Source organism: Pteropus medius, unplaced genomic scaffold (genome assembly GCF_902729225.1).
Source record: "Pteropus medius unplaced genomic scaffold, Ma_sr-lr_union100, whole genome shotgun sequence".
Classification (NCBI taxonomy): domain Eukaryota; kingdom Metazoa; phylum Chordata; class Mammalia; order Chiroptera; family Pteropodidae; genus Pteropus; species Pteropus medius.
In genome coordinates, this window is record NW_024342469.1 from 188817 (window position 1) to 209380 (window position 20564).

At 47.6% G+C, this 20564-nt stretch overlaps 2 protein-coding genes across 2 annotated transcripts; one reads left to right on the forward strand and one right to left on the reverse strand.

Annotated features, from left to right (window-relative positions):
* Positions 1-206: 206 nt before the first annotated feature.
* SYCE3 (synaptonemal complex central element protein 3) lies at positions 207-12960 on the forward strand. Its single transcript, XM_039863094.1, has 2 exons — positions 207-342; positions 12798-12960. The coding sequence occupies exons 1-2, from the start codon at positions 234-236 to the stop codon at positions 12953-12955; spliced, it is 267 nt and encodes an 88-aa protein (XP_039719028.1). The 5' UTR covers positions 207-233; the 3' UTR covers positions 12956-12960.
* Positions 12961-14118: 1158 nt separating this feature from the next.
* On the reverse strand, positions 14119-16156 carry KLHDC7B (kelch domain containing 7B). Its single transcript, XM_039863063.1, has one exon. It carries the CDS (start codon positions 16072-16074, stop codon positions 14242-14244), a length of 1833 nt encoding a protein of 610 aa, XP_039718997.1. The 5' UTR covers positions 16075-16156; the 3' UTR covers positions 14119-14241.
* Between the last annotated feature and the right edge of the window lie 4408 nt (positions 16157-20564).

The window sequence follows — 20564 nt, forward strand, 5'->3', positions numbered from 1 at the left end:
ACAAGAGCAGGATTCAGTTCACTGGTGGCTCCCAAGCACTGCCTGACCCATAAGTGATTAAATATTTATTCCACGAACGAATAAAATTAGTGCGTTCCAAGGAAGATAAGCAAAGGGGGAATCAGAGAGGACCTCAGGTTTCTGGCTTCAGCTGGCTACTCAGGTGTGAGCAGAGGAGCCAGAATCGAAACATCGGTCTGTCTCACTGCATCTTCTTTCTGTGCACTGCCTAGATGGCTGATTCCGACCCTGGGGAAAGAAACTATGACAACATGCTGAAAATGCTGTCGGACCTGAATAAAGACTTGGAAAAGCTATTGGAAGAGATGGAGAAAATCTCAGGTAGGCTGTTTTCCCAGACAAGGTGCCTTCCCCCTTCTTTTCAATAGCTCACATTCTCCCTATACTTCTGAGCACAAATCAAGTGCCTTCTTCACAAAGCCTTCCCTGACCACTCCTCAACTTCTATACCATGTAACTATTGTGAGTGTCAATATTCGGTGACACTTACCACTGAATATAGCCTTGAATTGTTTTCTGATTACTTTATGTGTGTTTGTATCTTATTTCTACAACTGGACTATTATCTTCCTGAGAGCAAAAATAGTGACTGTGTCTTTTGTAACTGGGCACAGTACCAGACCCAAGCTCAAGTACTCAGCAAGTGACAAATGATGTTAACCTAACACCTGTGAACAGAACTGGAACATTCTCTCTCTGAGTCATTTAAGTGAAAAAGAGTTCAGAGTAATAGTGCTGAGACTGGCTAGGTTCTGAAATGGGAGGTACAGCTCAGTGGAATAAAGCGGAGATAGAGTTGAACAAATTTCTCCATTTTTGGAAAAGAATCTTAGTCTTTTATTTTGTTTTACATGTTTCCACTAAGTGGTAACCAGCAATGGTAGTGATACCATTATAATTTCTTTAATATGTTCTTTATTAATTCAGAATATGTACAATTCTTATAATAGGTAAGCCTAAGTTTTGCTAGAAAAAATCATAATGTAAAACACACTTGAGAAAGCACACATACTCTACTCAAATGAAAACAGACTATTTTTAAAGACATTATTCGTTTGCAAATAATCACCATTTATTACAACAGGCTTTAGAAAATTTATATTTAGAAATGTTTGCAATATTTTGGCCTGCATACTTGAAAGTTTTATATGTATATATACCTATTTTTAACTACCTTTTAAAAAAGTTCTATAATTCATTTTCTACTATAAGCTGTATAATTCCATCAGTCTAGTTAAATATTCTCTTATTTAACGGCATTTACTAAGCACCTACTACGTGCTATTCTAGGAGTATAAAATTGAATAGAAATGCTCCTTCATTAAATAAGTAGGTGGAAGCTGAAACAGACAGAGATGACTATAACTTAAATATATGAATTAAAGTTGAAACACATTTTAATGTTATATTAAAATGGTAATCTGGCAAATGGCAATGACAGTGTACACCGAGTACTAGGAAGGAACCAGAGATGGAGGAGCAGCTGACCGAGTATTAGGATGGAATAGAGACCAGAAAGATGAGGTAGGGGTTCTCGGGGTCGGAGGCAGGGCAATCCCACAGAAGAGGAAGTCGAGGCCATGTGAGCATGAGGGAAAGCCTGGCAAATTCAAGAAGCCAGGTTAGTGCATGGGATTCACAAGGTGGCAGGCCACAGAGAGAAGAGGCTAAAAGATGAGAAGAGTCTCCAATGCCAGGCTAAGGAGTTTTACTTTTCTTGTGTAGGTGAGAGGGAGCCCTGTGGGATTTCAAGGAAGATGCATGTGTTTTAGAAAGATACCTCTGGTAACGGTGTGAGGGATGGTTTGGAGAGGGAAGACTGAAGGCGGGAAGACCAAGGAGGTTGGGGGGATGGGTGAAAAAGATGAGGGGATTAAGGAGTACAAACTGGCAGTTACAAAGTGTCACGGATGTACAGTACAGCATAGGGAATGTAGTCAATAACATTACAATAACTGTGTGTGCTGTCAGGTGGCTACTAGCCTTGGGGGGATCGTTTTATAAGTTATATAAATGTCTAACCACCATGTGTCCACCTGAAACTAATATAATATTGAATATCAACTGTAAAAAAAAATAAAATAATTTTAAAGAAACACATCTGGAACAAGAGCTACAGTTGGGGTCACCACCTGATTGAGTTTATGATAATCCACGGTCGTTCTCCAGGATCTGTCTTCTGCACAGCCCAGATGGCAAGTTGAATTGGAATGTGGTGGGAATTATCCCCTGCACCTTTCAAGTCCTCAGTGGCAGTACTGATCTCTGCAGTCCTCCCAGGAGTTCAGTGTTGCGCTTGGTGTCCCACTTTCTTTCATAGGTAGAGCCAGTTCTAGTGGTTTCCACTTGGCCTTTCCCACCATAATGGCCCTTACTCCATGGATCACGGAACAAATGTAGGTATTCTCCCAATTGCTGGAGTATATAGAGTATATTCTAGAGTATATAGAGTAATAGAGTATATCTATATCAATTACGCATGCTGGAAATGGGGAAATTACTACAAAGTGGACTCAGAGACCCACCGGGCCCACTGTGAGACAGACCTGAGCTAAAACTCAATGCATTGATAACCTGACCTCCATAAGCTCCTATTATGACCAGTAGATCACTACACTTATTGGAAATGATATTTTGGGTCTCCAGGAAGTAGTGTCAGTTCAGAGCCAGTGTTCAGCAATCCCAAAAAGGTCTGATTATTTCCCTTTCTCCAATGTATAGTCCTTCAGCAGTACTTTTGTGGGGTCCCTATTCCTGAAGCTGACTGTCATGTAAGGAGGAAAATAAATGAGTAATTACAATAGATTTTGATGAGCGTTAAGACTGAATAATCTATGTTATGCTATATGATAGCCAAAAAGGGAGCCTGATTTAATATAAGGAGCCAAGGAAGGCCTCCTAGAGTAAATGACTTCTCAGCTGAGACTAAAATATGAACATGAACGAAAGAAGGAAGTGGAAAAGGGAAGACGTGAGAGTTTGGTAATACAGAAAGAGGAGCAGGTTTCGGAAGGAGGTGGGAAAAAAGCGAGTTCAGTTATGGACATTCTGAGTTGGAAGTACCAGTTTTACAGAGGTGGTGATATTCTATATACTGTCAAAAATATAATCACAGAGCTACAGAGCTCAGTGTAAATTAGTACAGCCATTATGGAAAATAGTATGAAGGTTCTTCAAAAAATTAAAAATAGAACTACCATATGATCTGCAATTCGACTTCTTGGTATATATCCAGGAGATGCAGATATCAAAGAGGTATCTGCACCCCCATGTTCACTGAAGCATTATTCACTATAGCCAAGATATGGAAACAACCTAAGTGTCCATTGATGGATAAGTGGATGAAGAACATGTGTTATAATTATACAATGGAGTATTATTCATCCTTAAAAAAGAATGAAATCCTGCCATTTGTGACAACATGGATGAATCTGGAGGATACTTCGTTAAGTGAAATAAGCCAAGCACAGAAAGACAAATATCTATGATATCACTTATATGTGGAATCTAAAAAACATCAAACTTATAAAAGCAGAGAGTAAATGGGTATTTGCTGGAGCTGGGGAGTGGGGGAAATAGGAAGATGCTGGTCAAAGAATGTGAAATTTCAGTTATGCAAGATGAATGAGTTCTGGAGATTAAATGTGTACTGAATGGTGAGTATAGTTAATACTGCATTGTATTCTGGAAATTTACTAAGAAGGGTGATCTTAAGTGTCCTCACCACACACACACAAATGATAACTGTGAGGTGCTGGAAATGTTAATTAGCTTGATTGTGGTGATTATTTTGCAGTGCATGCATATACCAAAATATCACATTGTACACCTTAAATATTTTTTAATTTTTATTTGTCAATTATACTTTAATAAACCTGGAAAAATATAATCCCAGTATTCAAAGAAACATCTAGACTTGGGGTGGGCGGTGTTAAATTTCCATTCATTCATTCATTCATTCATTCAATGACTACTCTTTGAATGACCACCTGCCAAGCCCAGCACTCAAGTTGCTTATAAGCTAATGGGGAAATAAATGTGCAAACACAAAAATTCAATACACTATGTTAATTGCAATAATAAAAAGATATTAAAATTTCAATGAGATTTCAGATGGATTTCAAGGAACCATGGAGTATTTTTCTGAAATATTGTTAGGAGCTTTCCAGACAGACAGGTGATAGGGAAGACTGCCGCATCCTCTTTCTACCCTACTGCGTGACAAGGTCCGGAGATGGGGACAGAGGCTTCAAGGAATGCATCGTCAAGAACGAGGACGTGGCATGTGTTTAGGGATAATTGGTTTCTTAGAAATGATCCTATTAATAAGGGGAATTTGGGTAGCACAAATTCTAGTAAGTGTAAACGCTATACAAATGGATTTCCTCAAAATTGGCTCTGAGGAAAGCATAGTAAATTCCCCGCGTATGGAATCAGCTCTAGTCACCCTGACGTGTCCAGAATGCGTAAACCCTTTATTTGAACAATTATTAAGGGAAATTCCTTTTGATGCGCCTCTTAAAGATATTATGAATAAATTATAACAAGCTGAATTACTAGAACCAGTTTATACTCCTGTTCCCACGCAGTTAGTAGAAAAATTAGTAAGGATAAGAAATTTACTCATAAGCCTGTGCCTACTATAGAAGGGCCTCCTTTTGTGGCCTAGTGGATAAATAGAAAACTCTGGTATCCACCTAGGGGGGCTAATAGTATGAAAAGATTACCTGATCTTCCTTTGCCTTATTCAGAAGCTTATAATAAAGATAGTATACATGTAGTGAATAAAGATAGAATTCATGTGCCTTATAGTAGTTTAAGTTTCATAGAAAGGCTGGCTAGGTCAGGATCTCCTTGGTGCTTAAAAACAAAGGAACAGAAACTTAGCTTATGAAAGCAGCTTTGTAAAACTGATTTTTATAAATATTTTCCTCATTACTGCACCAAGGAAACTTTTGAACAGCTATGAGAAAGGTTCAGCTTGAACTTTAGATATAACATAAATCAAATAACATTTAAAAGATTTCTTCAGACAGAAAGAAGAACAATGTCTGCCCACAAGCCAATGCTTGCTGTTATGAATACATCTATCTATCACCTTTACTTAAATCAAACTGTATCTTACGTAATAGATATAATAATTAAAAGTTTAGATTGTTCCATCAGGTAGTTCTGTTCTAATGATTGAGAGAAAAATGTACTAGTTAATCATGAACATCAATAATAATATACTCTATAAGATTTTCTGCTCCGCCTAACCACAGAAATTTAACTCCCTGCTACCTTAACAACAAAGTATAATCAAATGCCAAATAAAAAGTATAAAAGTTGTACTCAAATCACAATAAAACGGAACAGTGTCACACCGCCTCTGAGCTGTGTAGTCGACTGTCTCCCGCGCTGACGCCTTGCCCACCTTCGGGGCCCCCTGGATCCTGTCGTGGCTGGACCGCGGCAGAAGACTTTCAGAAAGGAAGAACAATTTGTGCCAAGGAACAAAGATGTAAGAAAACTGGTTGGACTTAGGGTTCAAATACTGTGTAATAAGCAGAAATGGTAGAGAATAAATCTAAATCAATCAAAGAAATTGGGCACCACACCACGAAGTCATTCTGTAGTCAACAGGGAAATAATTGAAAAAAGTTAAGCAGGGGATGACATGAAGAGATATGTGTTTTAGAAAGATTATGTAGCAATGTGGAGGAGATTGGAAGCTCAGTGCTGACCTCACAAATAAATATTACGAAACACATGAGATGATAAGCCACTGTGAGTGAAAGTTTGCAGAAATAAAAATCGACATCTTAAGATCTCAAAGGATAGTAGATTATGTCCAATATAGAGTGTAAATAGCTAAGTAATGAATGCAGTTACAAAGATGAACATAAAAGAAACTCAGGAATGAACAGATTTGAAAAAACAAATGGAGCTTCTGAAAGGGAAAAGTATAATTGTGAGATAAAAGATAAAATTGACAACAGTTGAAAATATAATTAACCAATTAGAGAATAATGCATCAGAAAGAGATTTCTTTATCAGAAATTGAACATATGAAGAGATTAAGAGACTTGTAATATAGGTCAAGAAGGTCTAACATGTATCTAATTGGAATCTCAGGGAAAAAAGAGACTATGGAACAATGGCAGTATCTAATAGTATAATGTCTGTGAATTTTCCAGAACTGATGAAAAGTTGAATTACAAATCTAAGAAACAAAATAAGATGATATCTATACCTAAACACATAATAATGAAATTTCAGAACACCAAAGACAAACTGCAGGGAGCCAGAGAGAGAGAGAGCATACAAAGGAATGATAATTTGAATGAATTTTCAGCAACAATCACGGGAACCAAGAGTTAGTGGAAAAATATCTAAATGTCATAAAAACACTACTGACCCAGAATTATGTGTCCAGCAAAATTACCTTTCAATAATGCGGGCAAAATAAAGACATTTGTAAATGAAAAAAAAATCTAACTATTTCTTACAAAGAGCCCTGCTCTAAAGGAGGTACTAAAAGTTGAACTTCAAGTAAAAAGAATATCATCCAAGACGGAAGATCTGAAACGCACAAGTCAATGGAAAACAAATAAAATGTTAAATGTGTAGGTAAATCCTAATAAATAGTTCATTAGGTACCTTTTTTAACTTCCGTATTACTTCCTGTGACAGTGAGACTAAACTTTCTGCCAGTACGTAACAAGGGTCCCCTTGCCTGCAGCTTCTAATAGGATTTTCCTCACTTTAAATCCTTATTGGCACTTCCTCAAAGGCCAAAATCCTGGGAGCAGTGTATTCAGGCACTTTAAATTGTCACTGACGCTCTCCTCAAAATCCTTACAGCTTTTCCAGCTTTCATCCACTGGCCATTTTCAAAGCCACTCCTACGTTTTAGGCTTTTTTGCTATAGCAGCACCATACTCTCAGCACAGAAATCTGTATTAGTTATCTATTTGGTACATAACAAATTAACCCAAACTTAGCAGCTTAAAACAAAAACATTTATGATCATATAGTTTCTACGGGTCAGGAATCTGGGAGTGGCTTAGCTGGGTGATTCTGGACACAGTTTTCATGAGTTTACAGTCAAGCAATTGGCCATAGCTTTAGTCTCTGGGTACTTGATTGGAGGCTGGAGAATCTTTTTCCAAGTTCACGTAGCTATTAGCAGTGGGCTTTCTATGTGGCCTCTACATAGGGGGCTGGTCATGACATAGCTTCCCCCCAGAGAAAGCAATCCAAGAAATAAAATACGCAATGGAGAAAGAGCCCAAGAAAGAAGGTGGTCTTTTGCAACAATCTCGGAAGCGCCATACCTTCTTCACTTCTGCTGTATTCCACTGGTCACACAGACCGACTGCACAGTGTGAGAGAGGAAAGCACAAGGGCGTGGCTACCAGAAGGCAGGGGCCGCTGGGGCCAGTTTGGAGGCTGGCTACCACGTTTATGTAGAACATGCTTAACAAATATTATTGGAAATAATAAAGCTTAGCACGGTGGCTGGATATATATGATCAATAGAAAAGTTAATTTATTACCAGCAACAAAGAATTAGAATACATTGTTCAAAGGCACCATTTACAACAGCAACAGCAACACACACACACACACACATTTTGTTAAGAACTTCTATTCATCAAAAGATAATTTCAGTGTCACCTTCTCAATGAAGTTTTTCCTGAGGACCTTCCTTGAAATTGCAAATCCTTTTTTATTAGCTTTCTCAACCATCCTTCACTGCTTTATTTTTCTCCTTAGCACTTATTACCTTCTAACATACTATGTAAGTTACTTCTTGTGATTTATTATGTCATGGTCATGAGGGCAAGACTTTCTGACTTTTTTTTCACTGCTTTATCCCCAGAGTCTAAATAGGTGTTAACGCATACTAGGCGCGTAATAGATGTGTGTGTGTGTGTGTGTGTGTGTGTGAGAGAGAGAGAGAGAGAGAGAGAGAGAGAGAGAGAGAGAGAGAGAGAGAGAGAGAGAGAGAGTGAATGGGCATCTTAGCTCTCTGGCTTTTATGCATTTTGAGAAAGCTTGTGTTTTAAGCTTCTTGGCATCTCTATTACACTGGTACAGGAAATAGGTATGGAAATGTGCTTGTTTCCCTTGGTACCCACTTGCCTGACACAGTGATTAGAGTGTAGTACGTTTTCAGTTTGTGATCAGTAATGGGATAGACTTTGTTTTCTGCCATAGTACATCCTCATTTGTTGTCTCCTAATTATTTTGGTTTTGTTTGTTAGTTTGTTTCTCTTTGTGATTCTCTGTCAGAGAGGTTGACATCATGCTTCTCACTTCACAGCATATTACCATCATTGGTTTGCATAACAATCCTCACTGGTTTTATTTATTTATGTTCTTCTATTTTCATTCCTTTCTTCATATATCTCTTTTTTATGTGTTTTTGCAAAGTGCGTACTTTTGTTTTTTATGCATGTATTTTTAAGTTATGTAACTATATTGTGTTGTATCTCTGACTTGTACCTTTTTAAACTCAAGACTATATTATGAGGCCTATTTGAGCATCCATGGATCCATCTTGCCTATTACCTTTAACTGAACTGTGGTCTCCCAGTAAGCCACTACTCTCTGCTTTGCCATTCTTCCCAGTGATGGACACCTAGATTTCCTACAACTCTGTCACTAAAGACAGTGCTGCAGTGAACATCTTCATGCATTTGTGCTCATGGACCTGTGTGATACTTTTAGGGGTACCACCAGATTACTTCCCGGAATGGGTGTACAGAATCAGACTGTACTCCCAGCAGCGGTGCCTGGGGGTTCTCAGATCCCACAAGTTCACAAACACTTGAGATCCAGCTTTCTAATTTTGCCAGTGTAATAGTCATAAAGTGATATCTGGTTGCTTTAATTTTTATTCTCCTGATGAGTTCCAGACTCTCTTCGTATGCTTGTTAGTCTTTTGCGTTCCCTCTGATGGCACATAAGAGTAGTGAACCACAGTTAAAAACATGGACTCTAGTATTGGTTACCTGGGCCAAATCCAGCCTGTGCCACTTATTAGCTGTGCGACCCAGCAAACTATTTAATCGCTCTGTCCCTCTGTTTCTACTTCTGAAAAGTGAAGATGATTATAGTGTCTAAATATTAAAATTTAAATAAGTTTTTTAAAGGTGAAATTCACATAACATAAAATTAACTATTTTAAAGTATACATTTAGTGGCATTTAACACATATTGTGCAGCCAACAACATGTTTTCACTCTCTATGGATTTACCTATTCGATATTTCATATAAATCAGTCATATACTATATGACATTTTCTTTCTGGCTTCTTTCACTTAGCATAGTATTTGCAAGGTTCATTCATACAGTAGCATAAATTAGTACTTTATTCCTTTATATGGCTGAATGATATTCCATTGTATGAATATATCATATTTTATCTGTTTAGTCACCCATCGCTGGATATTTGGGTTACGTCCATCTTTTGGCTGTTGTGAATAGTGCTGCTGTGAACATGTGTGTACAAGCATTTGAGTACTTGTTCTCAGCTGTTTAGGATATTACCTGGGAGTGGAATCGCTAGGTCATATGGTCATTCTGTTTAGCTTTCTGAGGAATGTCAAACTGTTTTACACAGTGGTATACCATTTCATAATCCCACCAGCAATGTGCAAACTTCCAGTTTCTCCATATCCATGCCAACACTTGTTATTTTTGAGGTTTTTAAAATTATTATTATTATTGGATCTCCTCTTATTCTTATTGATTTGAAGTGATTTCTTATTTATTCTTGATATTATCAGTTTTAGGCATTGTAAGTTTCTTCTATTCCACCGTTTGTGTGAACATTTTGCCCATGTTGTCCTTATTTATGAAAAAAAAGCTTTTTTGATAAAAATAAATTCACCAATATTTTGTCATGGTTTATGGTTTTCAAGCAACACCTAGATCTGCTAATTTTTTATCTACAAATGTTATTTTATCTTTCATATTTATGTCTTTAATCCATCTGGAGTACACTGTCTGTTTTTCATTGATTTTTGGTGTTCCTTTCATCATGTACTAAATTCCCATACGTAGTTAGGTCTATCTCTGAGCTTACTATTTTCTTCCATTGGTCTATTTGTCTGTACCATACTATTTTTTAAAATAAAGATTTATGAGTTGTCTTGATATCTAATAGGGCATATTCCCCCCTTTTAATTTTTATTTTTTAAAATTGACTTAGCTATTGACCTTTATTCTTTCACATGTATTTTGTAATTTACAAACACTGATAGTTTTATCTCTTACCTTCCAATCCTTACACCTCTAATTTCTTTTTAATTATTTTATTTCATTTACCAGCATCTCCAATATCAGTAACATTATCAGAGGCATCCTTGTTTGATACTGGTCTTATAGAGAACGTATCCACAGTTTCTCCGTTATGTATGTTTTTGGTGTATCACCTTTATTAAGTTAAAGATGTCTCCTATTCCTAATTTGTTAGAGTTTTGATTTTTAAAATCACAAAGAGGCATTAAACTTTATTAACTGCCTTTTTTTTTTTGCATTAAGTGGAATATTCCTGTGATTTCTTTCTTTTTATTAATGTGGTTTATTACACTGATTTTCTGATATTCAACTATCCTTGAATTTCTTTTATATTCTGCTTAATCATATTATCTTAACACACTGTTAGATTTGTTTAGCTCATGTTATATTTAGGATTTTACATCTATATTCATGTGAGATAGACCTATAATTTTTTTCAGATTGTCTTTGGTTTTAGAATAAGCCAGCTTAGGGAAAATTATGTTTTTATTTTTGCTTTTCAGTGTAAATGGAATACTTCTATAAAATGCTTTTCTTAAAAGGCTACACTAGCCCATATAGTGAGACTATCAAGTCTTCCCTCTTTTCCTAATTTCTGGAATCTCTCATATTCGATCAGTATTAACTGTTCCTTCAAATCATGGTGGAACTCACCTGTGAGACCACCTGGGGCCTGCGGTCTGGGGAGGTGGAGCTTCACCATTTCCATCGTAAGTGTTGCTTCGTCTGTTTTGCCAGTGATGGACATTGGCCTGGGAGCTGTAACCTCCAGGCTCATCTTCACCCCTTTGCCCTCTTGTCGTGAAGTATGTATAGTAGCTGCAGTGGTTGGAGGTAGATAAACACACAAGACCGAGTGTGAAAGGTGCTGTGAGGGAAATAAGCAGTGCAGGTTGTGACAGAGAATGGTACGTGGGGGGCTGCGGAGCACAGGAATCTCTTTAACCCGTGATTACAGCCACAGACATAGAAGAATCATCTTGTATTTAAGGTAGGAGTGTCATCAGGGGCATTTTCAACTATATCGCACTTCTCCTAAAATATACCTAGGGACAATTTTCCTTTAGGATAAAAGCGTCTTAAACAATGGGCTTGTTTTCACTTTGTCATCACTGGGTCTTATAACTAACTGCGTGTACTTCCTTTCCTGCTCTGGTCTCCGGAGACGCAGAATAATAATAGTTTCTCCTTTCTTGAGCACCTCATATGTGCTAGGCAGTTCACACATATCGTTCATTTAATCTTCATGGTGAGTCATGAGATTGGGATATTGCCTAGCAAGTTTGAGGCTAGCAAGTTTAAGTCACTTGTTCACTGCTAGCAAGCGGAGGGCCAGAACAAACTCTGCTCTGCGCCCTGGGTCCACCTGCTGTCTAGCTGGTCTGAAACGGCGGTCGGTAGGTCCCCCGCAGGAGTATCCACATGCTTATTAAGATGTACCATTCCCAACCGGCTAGGCAGGAACCTCTGTGTTATAGGTGGGGCCTGTAACAGGTGCCCCAAGTGACTGCCATGCTTCCAAAGCTTTAGGAATTCCTGCACTCGCTGTGTCGCATGCCCTCTGTCTGCTGAGGAACTGTGCATACTTTTTCTAACAGTTTCCCCACCCAGATAGCTGTTTCTTTTAGTAAAACTTCAAGTTTGCCATTCTGCCACCCTCGGATGTGTGTAGATATACATGTGCATTTACCATTAATCATTCTGCATAGCTCCTCTTTGATTAATTTCTTTGAGGACGTGGTTTCCCAAAGTGCCCAGCAAAGAGGGATTTGAAGGGCATGTATTTACTGTGTGGCTGTCATGCAGAAGACTAGGACCCTTGTGTTTTGTGCATCTAGAGGGTAAGAACACAGCGGTGGGGCGGATTCTGTGGGGAGAAGGGTGTAGAGGTGGTTTCTCTCCCCTTCTATTGAATTTGTACACACAGCACATGCTCATGTGTAGGCCCCGGGGACACTGGGACAGGCCGTGGAAGTTGGTCGGTGCGGTGGTGAGGACACCTAACATGGGCTGCAGCAGACATTCCCAGAGGAGGAGCCCCTGGGCTGGTGCCCAGGCCACTGAGCACGAGGCGACCTGAGGGCCTGGCTGGAGTGGGAGTGGTCACCTCTACCTAGCGTGTGAGCTTGAGTGGTATTTTGACTCCATAGGGGTCACTGTGCAAGCACTGGCTGTGAACTGTGGAGAGGGAAGGACTTGTGTTTTGGGACTTTTCCTAACGGTTCGCGTCAGACTGGCCACCAGCCTTTTGATGCCATGCGCTGATGTGCACAGGGTTAAGGCTTGTGTAAAATCAGGGAAGTTTCATTACTGCTCCACGTAGGGAGGAGTTTTAACAGGGGCGTTTCATGAGCCTGCAGCAAGTAGCCGACCTGCTTCTTGTCCTTAGAGTAATCGGGTGACTCAGTGGAGTCTGGTTCTGGGGTGCCCCAGAGCCATGACCCACCTTGTGGCCTGACCAGGGCCTGTCTGGCTGTTGCAGTGCAGGCCACGTGGATGGCCTACGACATGGTGGTGATGCGCACCAACCCCACGCTGGCGGAGGCCATGCGCCGGTTGGAGGACGCCTTCCTCAACTGCAAGGAGGAGATGGAGAAGAACTGGCAAGAGCTGCTCAGGGAGACCGCGCGCAAGCAGTAGGCCCCTGCCCGCACCTCGCAGCCACAGGGTGCTGTCGGTGGGACAGAAGCCGCTGGTGGGGGGGCGGGATTCTCTGCTTGGCACGGAACTGGCCACCCAAGTATATGGCTGCGTGCACTCCTTATTTTTCAATAAATTTATTTTCAGCATTTTCAGCACAACCTGAGGACCCCTTTCTGTCCCACCCAGCTGCATAACAAATCAAGCCTTGTGAACAAAACATGGAGAGTATAAGATGCTGTCGGTGAATTGTGTATTTAGTGTCAAGCATTGAAGAAAAAGCAAAAAAGGCCAGAGAGTTGTGGACAAGCCAGGTCAGAGGGTGGGACAGGAAGCAGCACTCAGATTTATTTACCTCCTTATGGAGGGCTCCAAAGCGGGGAAAGGGGACATCGTTTATTCAGTTATGTATCCCGGGCTGTGCCAGGTGCTCACATATGTGACCTGTGTTCTTGCGACTCTCCTGAATGACATGTCCATTATTCCTGCTTCAAGGGTGAGAAAACAAAGTTAGATGCCTTGTCTGAGTCCGCACAGCTCACAGGGGCAGAGCTGGGGCGCAGCTGGATCTCACTTAAGGGGGCGGAATGTGGGGAGGGGGGCGGAGGCGCTGACAGGCGGGGAGGGACCTTGCAGACTGCAGAGGGCATGAGCCTTAGTGGGCCTGGGGTCATGGGCAGGGGTTCCAGGCCCTTGAGGACCGATCAGAGAAAGGTAGGCTGAGTTGTTTCTGGGGAGAGCCAAGCCAGGCTCCCCAAGGCCTCAGGACAGGCAGAGTCCCAGAGGGAGGGACATTTTCCTGGGGACTTCTTTGCTCCCTTTTCCCCCTTCATGGGCCCCTTGTCCAGCTTGGAGCCATCAGGAAAGACGATTGTGTTTCCAGCCATGTCCTTCCTCAGCAGGCCAAGTCCTGGTCCTTGGGGACAGCGTCCGTGGCTAGCTCAAAGGGCACCAGTGTCCTACAGCAGGTCATTTCCAGGCAGTGTGGTGGGTGCTGGTCGCGGGAGCCCACAGAAGGGGTGCTCTGCCTGGAGGAAGTGTCCGTGAGCGGCCCAGGCAGTGGGCAGGACTCAGTGGTGAAGGCAGGAGGACCTGGGTGTGGTAGAAACGCCCAGCGACTGCTTCCGGGGGGCCGGGAGCCCCGGCGCTCTCGGGTGGAGGGGAAGAGCACAGGGCTCATTGTAACAGAGGAGAGTCGTCGGCAACCAGCGGCAGCCGCCTCCCTGTGCTGCCTGCCCGGGTGTTCCCGCAGAGCAGCAGCTGCAGTCCTGGGGCCCAGCAGCGGCTCAGAGGGCAGTCTGCAGCGGGTCCGCGGGGGGCAGGGTCAAGATGAACGGACAGAGGACCCCCTTATTCCCCAGAGGGAACGGCTGCAGCTCCTCGGCCTGGAACTGGGCAGTCCCCTCAGAGACTGTGAAGGTGGCCGTGACCTGGTGGTTGAGGCAGTAGATGGTGTTGCCCAGCGCGGTGCAGCGCAGCGGCACGGCGTCGGGCAGGGGCAGGGCGGCGGCTCGGCTCCAGGAGCCGGTCACCGTGTTGTAGCGCATCACCGCGGCGCCCACGCCGCGCAGCAGGTCGAAGCGGTACAGGAAGCCCCCCAAGGCCACCATGTCGCTGGAACGCCGGTGGCTGGCACTGTAGGGGCACTCATCCCACGCGTTCTTCGCGGGGCTGTACCTGAGCAGGCGGTAGAAGAGGTGGCCCCCGGTGACGTAGATGTCCCCACGGCAGGCCACAGCCTCATGCGCCACAGGGAAGGTGCCCGCAGGGAGGGGCGCGCGTGAGGTCCAGGAGTCCGTGCGGGGGTCGTAGCGCTCCATGCTGTACAGGCACTCGCCCCCGATGGCGTAGAGCAGCCCGTCCAGGGCCACCAGTTTGAGCTGCGCACGGGCCTGCAGCATGGGCCGCACCTGGCTCCAGACGCCGGTCAGCGGGTTGTAGCAGAAGACCTCGTTGGTGCAGACGGCCTGGGCGCCCGAGCCTCGGACGCCGCCCGCCAGGAACAGGTAGTTGTGCATGGTGCAGAGGCCGCAGCCCCGCAGCGCCGCTTCCTGCGGCACCTGTGTCAGGGGCCGCCACCTGTTCTCCCGGGGGCTGAACACGTGCAGGTGCGATGGAGGAAGTAGGGGCGCGGGCCCGTGGGCAGGAGCCTCGTCGCCACGAGGGCCCCTGGGGAGCCCTGAGCGGCTCATCGGGTAGAGGCTGGGCAGCACGAGGACCCCCAGCACGGCCTGGCCGCGGCCAGTCCGAAGGCTCAGGATTCGCTCCCTGTCAGCCCCGCTCAGCTGCCGGTACAGGCTGGAGTCCCCCAGCACGTGCAGCAGATTGTCGCTCATCACGGCGTAGGTCTCCTGGGCCAGGCTGGGCTCCCCGTGCTGCTGGGCGAAGGCCAGCACATCCAGGCAGCTGCCCAGGTCCAGCCGCCGCTGCAGAGCTGCCGCCGAGACTAGCTCTCGGGCCTGGGAGCTGGGTTTCCAGGGTCCCTCCACCGCCCCCCAGCTCCCCGGCCTCTGCAGAAACACCATGAGCCTGCGGGCCTCTTTCTGCCTCTCTGTGAGGATGTCCCTGCTGCCCACAGGGCTGGGCCTCTCTGCCGGCATCTGTCCTGGGGCCACCTGGCTCAGCTTGCGCTCAGAGCTCTCGGCTATTTCGCACACGCTGCGCTTCCGCGGCCTGGGGACTGGCTGTGGGTCCCGCCTGGCCGCGGGGGCGGGGCCGGGGGCGGGGCCAGGGGCGGGGCCAGGCTTCGTGCGCTCAGGCGGCGGCGAGGGGGCCGCGAGCAGCGCAGGTCCAGGCAGCTGGGAGTCCTGACGCTCCTCCTGCGTTCCATCCCGTGGGCCTGCAGGAGGGCCTGGGGTGGCAGTCCTGGCCCTGGAGCTTCTCTCTTGTTGCTGACACTCAGCCTCAGCCGGGCCCCATGTGCCCAGCCCCGTGACTGCCCCACCAGGGGACCCATGCCTATCCTGCGGGCTGGGGACCGCCCCTTCAGGGGAAGAGCCAGTCTCTCTGTTCTCAGACAGTGCAGAAGTGCAGGGCTCTCTGGGGCTCCGCAGAGCTGCCCTTGGGTCTGTCTCCTGGGGCCTCTCTTGCCTGGGGAAGGGGTGACTCCTGAGAACCATTGAAATGAGGTTTCCCCAGCTAGTTGAGGTCTGCCCCTCCTGCTTGCCCTTGCGGAGAGCCACACTGGGCTCCTGACATGTGGGCCTTGACTCACTAGTGGGGGCAGGCGCTGCGGCTGGGGCTGGGGATGCACCTGGGGCTGCAGCTGGGCTGACTGGGGGGGATGCTGCTGTGGCTGTGGCTGGGGCCGGGCCGGGCTGGGGCTGGGCAACTCAGAGCGGGGATCATGGCCGGGGCCAGGCCGGGCTGGATGCTGCTGTGGCTGTGGGCTGTGGCTGTGGCTGGCTGACCTGGCTGGGGCTGGGCCGGGGCTGGGGCTGCGCGGGCTTAAGGTGTATGGCCGCGAAGGGGCAAGGGCAGAGAGTCGGGTAGGGGCTGCAGCTGGTGGCTGAGCTGGGGTCCGGGCTGGGGAAGGGCAGGGGCAGGTGGGGGGCTGGCGCTGGGCGCCTGGGCCATGGCCGGGCAGCATTGCGGCTGAGATGCGCAGATGCTCGGAGACCTCTTCATTAGCAGGACCCCGGGCAACCCTGAGGGGCAAAGAGCGTGAGAGGCGTTGCCATAACGAGGCCACGCAAGAGGCCCCGGGGATGTGCTGAGGGTGGGGGGGCTGAGGGTGAGGGCTCAGGGGTGTGTGGGGGAGGCGCGGATGAGGGACATGCGGAGGGGGCACAACTGAGCTCATCTGCAGCTGGCTCCCCTGGGTCCAGACTGTCAGCCACCTGCCCACTGCTCGGCAGCCCCTGAGACCCTCCCGCTTCTCCACCACTGTGGCCCACCTGCTTCTCTGGCCTGCCTGACTCTGAGCCCAAGAGAAAGTGCTCTCCAGAGCCGCTCGCCCCGGCCTTTCCCACAATGCAGGCCGCTGTGGTCCCGTGCCCTTGCGACAAGAGAGGGCGTCCCCATTGCCGTCCCTCTGGCCGTGGGCCCATGGAGCCTGGGGCCTGGCTGGAGCTCCTGACAAGGACCTCCCTCCTCACCCAGGGCCAGCCTTCCACGGAGACTGGGGACCCCTGACACTCCCTGGGGGCCCAGGGCCCAGCCTCTCTGCTCTCACCAGCTTTGGTCCCTGGGTCCAGAGCTAAAAGTGGGGCTGCTCGGGGGCCGCTCTTCCCACGCCCCATCTCTGAGACATCTGTCAGGGGCCCGGTCTGCACGGTGTCCGATGGAGGCAGCTCCTGGGGATAAGGGGACCTCTGGAAGCCTGCAGAGAGGCTGCCAGCTGCATCCACAGCGTCCCACACACTCACCACAGTGCCCAGGCGTAGGGGGTCCAGCTTTGGGGGGCAGCAGGTTCTAGCTCCTGAGCTGTCATCCACCTGCCACCGCCGGCCACCTGGGCCTCTCCCCAGGAAGCCAGGTGGCCCCACTCCTTGTTGCCAGGAGGTAGCATATTGTTCCACTGTGCGGACCTGGGCCTGGCGAGCTGGCGCCTTGTCCAGGACACCGCCTGCCTCCACCCGCCCCTCCACCTGTTTGCTCAGACTCCGAGGAGTGAAGTGTATCAGGACAGGGGCGGAGGCACCCCCTACTTGGCTCTTACCCAGGAGGACAGCACCTGGCCCGAGGTGCTCCCTTCCTTTACCTTGGGGGGCTTCTGGGGTGGCATCGCCATGCCGCTGTCCCAAGGCCCCTCCGCTGGCCACCTCGCCAACAGTCTTGGGTGCAGGTACGGCTATGGCAGCCAGGTCTCCGCTTCCTGGGGGCTGCAGATCCTGGGTGCCTGCTGTCGGTGAACTCCCCTGGCTGCATCCTGGAAGGTCTGGCTCCCCCTGCCCGGAGTTCTGTCCCTGGAGGCCACCACTGACCTCGGACTCTGGGGGCAGGGCTGGCCCAGCTCCACCCGCCAGGGGCTGGGCCGAGGGGCCTGTGGACGCTGGTCCTGCTGCCTCTAGGTCCTGCCCAGAGCCAAACCAGTGCAAGGCCAGTGCGGTGGCAGCCACCACAGCCAGTGCCAGCAGGGTGAGCACGGCGCTGTCCCAGTCATCATCCCCGTCCCCATCCCAGCCCCAGCCAGGGCCAGCAGGCTCTGAGAGTCCCTGGATCATGGTGCCGGGCCGCAGGCCAGGAGCTGCGTGTGCCCCGCGCGAGCCCGTCCTGCAGTCAGGCCGGCTGCTGTCAGCCCAGATGGCACCGCGGAGCACCCCGCCCAGCACGCTGCCGTTAAGGTGGACTGCTCCGGGGCTGTCGCTCCGCCTGGCCTGGGAGGGGGCTCCCTGAGCCCGGACCTGGCTTGGGGGTTTGTCAGTCAGGCCTAGCCGGAGTTATCAGGGGACAACCTGCAACAGCTTCAGGAGTTCAGGGGCCTCTCTGGGCCCCCCGCCTAGCCCCTGCACCCCTCTCTGTAGTGGCAAATAGCAATGTCCCTCAACGCTGTCCTGCATCCCAGCCCACTGCTTTTGCCTGATAGACCCTCATACCCCCAAACTCCTCCCACTCCCCAGTGTCCCTCCTCCAAGCCAGGGTCCGGTCTCAGGGGCCCTGGCAGGAAGAGTCAGCCACAGGGAGATGTGATCTGGAGCCTGAGCAACACGATGCAGCCTGATACAGTTACCGGAAACCGGAGAGGACGCTGGGGAGGGGGAGGTGGGGACACAGCAGTGGTGCCAAGCCCACGGCGGGGCTCAGACCAAGGAGGGAGGCCATGGAGGGCATGGGCCTGGCACCGAGCACTGCCCAGCACAGAGATGGGCTGCTTGGTGGCGTGACCTCCCGTCACTCTCGGTGCGAAGTGGGTCCTTACGCTGCTCTCCCCCGGGACACGCCCGGCTGCTCAGGACCTCCACCTGAGTTCAGCAGAGACAGGACAGTTTTCAACAGCAACTTTCTAAGCCATTAGGAGAAAAAAATGAATGAAATAAAGAAAATCCAAAAGTTATAGTTCTCTTTTTATAGGCCCGGCTTATGACAACCCACCTGGCCCTTCTAGAGCCTCCTGGGCCTCCTCCGGCACCCCTGGACTGTCTTGGCTGCCCAGATGCTGCTCTCACCAGGCCCCTGGGGAGCCCTGAGCCCAGCCTGACCCACTCCCATTGAGCACGCCTGCCTGCCAGCCAGTCCCGGCGCCCTTCTAAAAACCTCTGGCCCTGTGTGTCTCATCTCGGTCCCCAACCTTCCCTCACCCCAGCCTCATCACTCCACCCCACCCTCCACGCTGGGACCCAGGCCCCTTGCAGGCCGGCATGCAAATGCCTCTGCTGGGCAGGCACCTGGCTGCCCCTCTGCATATGGCGTCTCGGGAGGAGACTTGTCCCTTCCATCTGTGTCTCACTTAAGCTTATCTCAGGAGTGAGTCTTGGGACAGGCGCCAGGTGAGGCCTAGACAGGAAAAAGAGCCTGGAGTCCCTGGAACAAAGCAGCACTCCCCCCCGCCCCCAAACATGTGTTTGTTCCTTCTGCTGGGACACAGGACTTTTCACTGACTCAAGCAGCAAGGCGATGGCCAAGGAGTGTCCCTGGCACCCAGCCTGGGCTCTGCCGAGCTTCAGATATCTCCCCCATTTGGTCACCTCTTAGCTCCCCGAGCATATCAGATGACAGAGGGTGGAAGGTGGGCCATGCTTTAAGGTGGACCTCAGTCGGGGGCGGGCTGTTTGGACACTGCCCTTATTCTCCGCCCCAGTCGCAGGCTCTGCCTCTTGGTTAAGTTTGGGGTCCAAAGACCTTGAGAGGATGATGACATCCCCACATGCACCCCTTTATAGGCCATGGAGAATGCCATCGGGCATCGCTGCCCAGCTTCCGAGGGCCCTTGTCGTCAGTCTGAGCCCCAGGCTGCTTCAGAGAACAGGAGATATGTCCACCAAGTGATACCTTCAAACACTGCAGTGGGGAGAACCGAGCACAGAAACTCATCCAAGCACGTGTGTTTTGTATATGTATAAACAAGTCTAGAATAATGTTTAAGGCTTAGAAAGTATAAATCCCAAATTTAATAGTTATAGCCAACAAGGAATATTTCATAAAGAATTGGGAAGTTTTATGCAAAAAAAAAAAGTTATTTAAAAAAGAGAAACAATACAATATGATTTATAGAGGAAAAATTAAAACATGTAAATATTTGACAGTATGGGAATGATGAAGAAAACATGCACATCACTTTAAAATGTGACGTCGACAAACTCATTTAAATAATGATTGATAATGTGGCTGTGAAGTTTAATACAAATATTAAGGGGGAGTCTCCTAATGGAAGAGGCATACAAAAAAAATGTTAAATAATGACTAAGTATGGAAAGGAAAAGAAAGAAAGAAATCATAATGGAAGTCGCCTCTTATTCCAAAGGGGAGAACATCTAAATTCTGTCTAAACCATTGTCTAAATCTTGAAATCAGTTGCTATATTCAGTTCAAATGTAAGTTAAAATGTTTCTTATTCTAAGTTGTTATAGACATTTGCCACATTCGGGGATTGGATAACTTAATGTGACAAAGATGACAACTGATGAAAGACGATTCAGAGGTTCAGAGGACCCAAAGCGTCTCACGCAGG

Excerpts from the sequence above, each read along its gene's own strand:
- KLHDC7B (XM_039863063.1), bottom strand. The coding sequence starts at position 16,074 with ATGGTTCTCAGGAGTCACCCCTTCCCCAGGCAAGAGAGGCCCCAGGAG.
- SYCE3 (XM_039863094.1), top strand. The coding sequence starts at position 234 with ATGGCTGATTCCGACCCTGGGGAAAGAAACTATGACAACATGCTGAAA. Across the intron at positions 343-12,797 it reads AGAGATGGAGAAAATCTCAG|TGCAGGCCACGTGGATGGCC; the intron begins GTAGGCTGTTTT and ends TGGCTGTTGCAG.